Source organism: Propithecus coquereli, unplaced genomic scaffold (assembly GCF_000956105.1).
Source record: "Propithecus coquereli isolate 6110/MARCELLA unplaced genomic scaffold, Pcoq_1.0 Scaffold26, whole genome shotgun sequence".
NCBI lineage: Eukaryota > Metazoa > Chordata > Mammalia > Primates > Indriidae > Propithecus > Propithecus coquereli.
The window spans coordinates 9,283,593-9,285,166 of NW_012148174.1; the positions used below are offsets into that span (position 1 = coordinate 9,283,593).

At 35.5% G+C, this 1,574-nt stretch overlaps 1 protein-coding gene across 1 annotated transcript in view; it reads left to right on the forward strand.

Moving 5' to 3' along the window:
• Positions 1-1,574, forward strand: part of GRID2 (glutamate receptor, ionotropic, delta 2) — a 1,246,697-nt gene that overhangs the window by 1,115,901 nt on the left and 129,222 nt on the right. The window contains exon 14 of the mRNA XM_012647158.1: positions 1,178-1,344. Coding sequence (XP_012502612.1) covers positions 1,178-1,344 — 167 coding nt within the window. The remainder of the gene's footprint in view (positions 1-1,177; positions 1,345-1,574) is intronic.

Genomic DNA, 1,574 nt, shown 5'->3' on the forward strand with positions numbered 1-1,574 from the left:
TGAAGTCATTACGTTCTATTTTTATACATAATAATGTTCTAAATAAACTTTATTAATATGTTTAGGATTTTTTTTGGTAAATTAATGACTTAGGATATGAGTGATTACTGAGGGAAAAAAATAATCACTAAAAGATATCATAAATGACCCACAATAAAGTTATACTCCCTACATGATGATAGGGGAGGTAGTAAAATTATTATTTTCCTCATTTGCCAAGCCCTCCAGCCAGTTTCCTTCTAAGTCCAACTGCAAATATGCATAGGCCGTACTTGACAACAAATTAAGTCAGAAGGACATAGGACAGAAAATATAGCTTGTTAGCAGGGCAGCATTGGTCATTTGTCTTCCATGTCGTACTTGCAGCATTCATTTACAAAGTGGGTCACATGCAAGGAAATAATACCTATAGCGGGTGAGCGCACATGCCTGCCTGGCTCACAGGCCTGATAACCCTGAAGAGTCAGTAGCTCTTGTGACAACTCCAAAAACATAGCTTTCAGGGTCCCAAGAAGGAACAGGTTGAGATACAAGAATCACTAAACTCATAGAAACTCAAAGACGTGGCTTCCTTTCATGCGTTTTTTTGTTCTTCCAGTCCAAATGACATTCACCATACAGGAGACATTTTACCACAAGCAATGTTGCCTAGAAGCGTAGCTAACATCCCACTTTTCTTCATGTTCCCAGGAGAATAGAACTGTAGATTCACCAAAATGCAAATTCTCATTCAGAATAGGAGTTTACCTAGAAATATACAGTTAGCTCTCTGTATCCGCAGGTTCTGCAACCACAGATTGAACTAACCGCAGATCAAAAATATTTCGAAAAGAAAAAATTTAAAAAATGCAAATAAAAACAATATAGTATAAGAGCTATTTATATATCATTCATATCGTGTTAGGCATTATAAGTAGTGTGGAGATGATTTAAGTATACTGGAGGATGTGTGTAGGTTACATGCAAAAACTACGCCTTTTTATATAAAGGACTTGAGCTTCCCTGGATTTTGGTATACGTGGGGGTCCTGGAACCAAGCCCTCACAGATGCCAAGGGATGACTGTATGTTTTATTATTTTTCGTACAATTAAATATATACCAATGTTATGTTTCTTATCCTATGTTTAAAATTCTAACCTTAAATCCTTTCTTTTCTTGTTCTCCATATTTTCACAGGTAAAATATGGAAATTATGCTTTTGTATGGGATGCAGCTGTATTGGAATATGTGGCTATCAATGATCCAGACTGTTCCTTTTATACCATTGGGAATACCGTTGCTGATCGGGGATACGGAATTGCATTACAACATGGCAGTCCTTACCGCGATGTTTTTTCACAAAGGTAAGATTTTTGTATGGCCCAAATAAGGACAGAAAATTTAAACAAAATCTACTTGGTTACCCAATTTGGTTTATTACATTTTCTTTTCTTTGTTAGGATAGTATAATAAACAATAGAAAAAGTATTTATTCAGTTGTTCGGTAAGACATTCATTTCCTAAAACATGTACTGAAGTATTGTGTTTCCCATAAATAGGGGGAAAAATATTGTTGCATGTAACTGGTTTTACT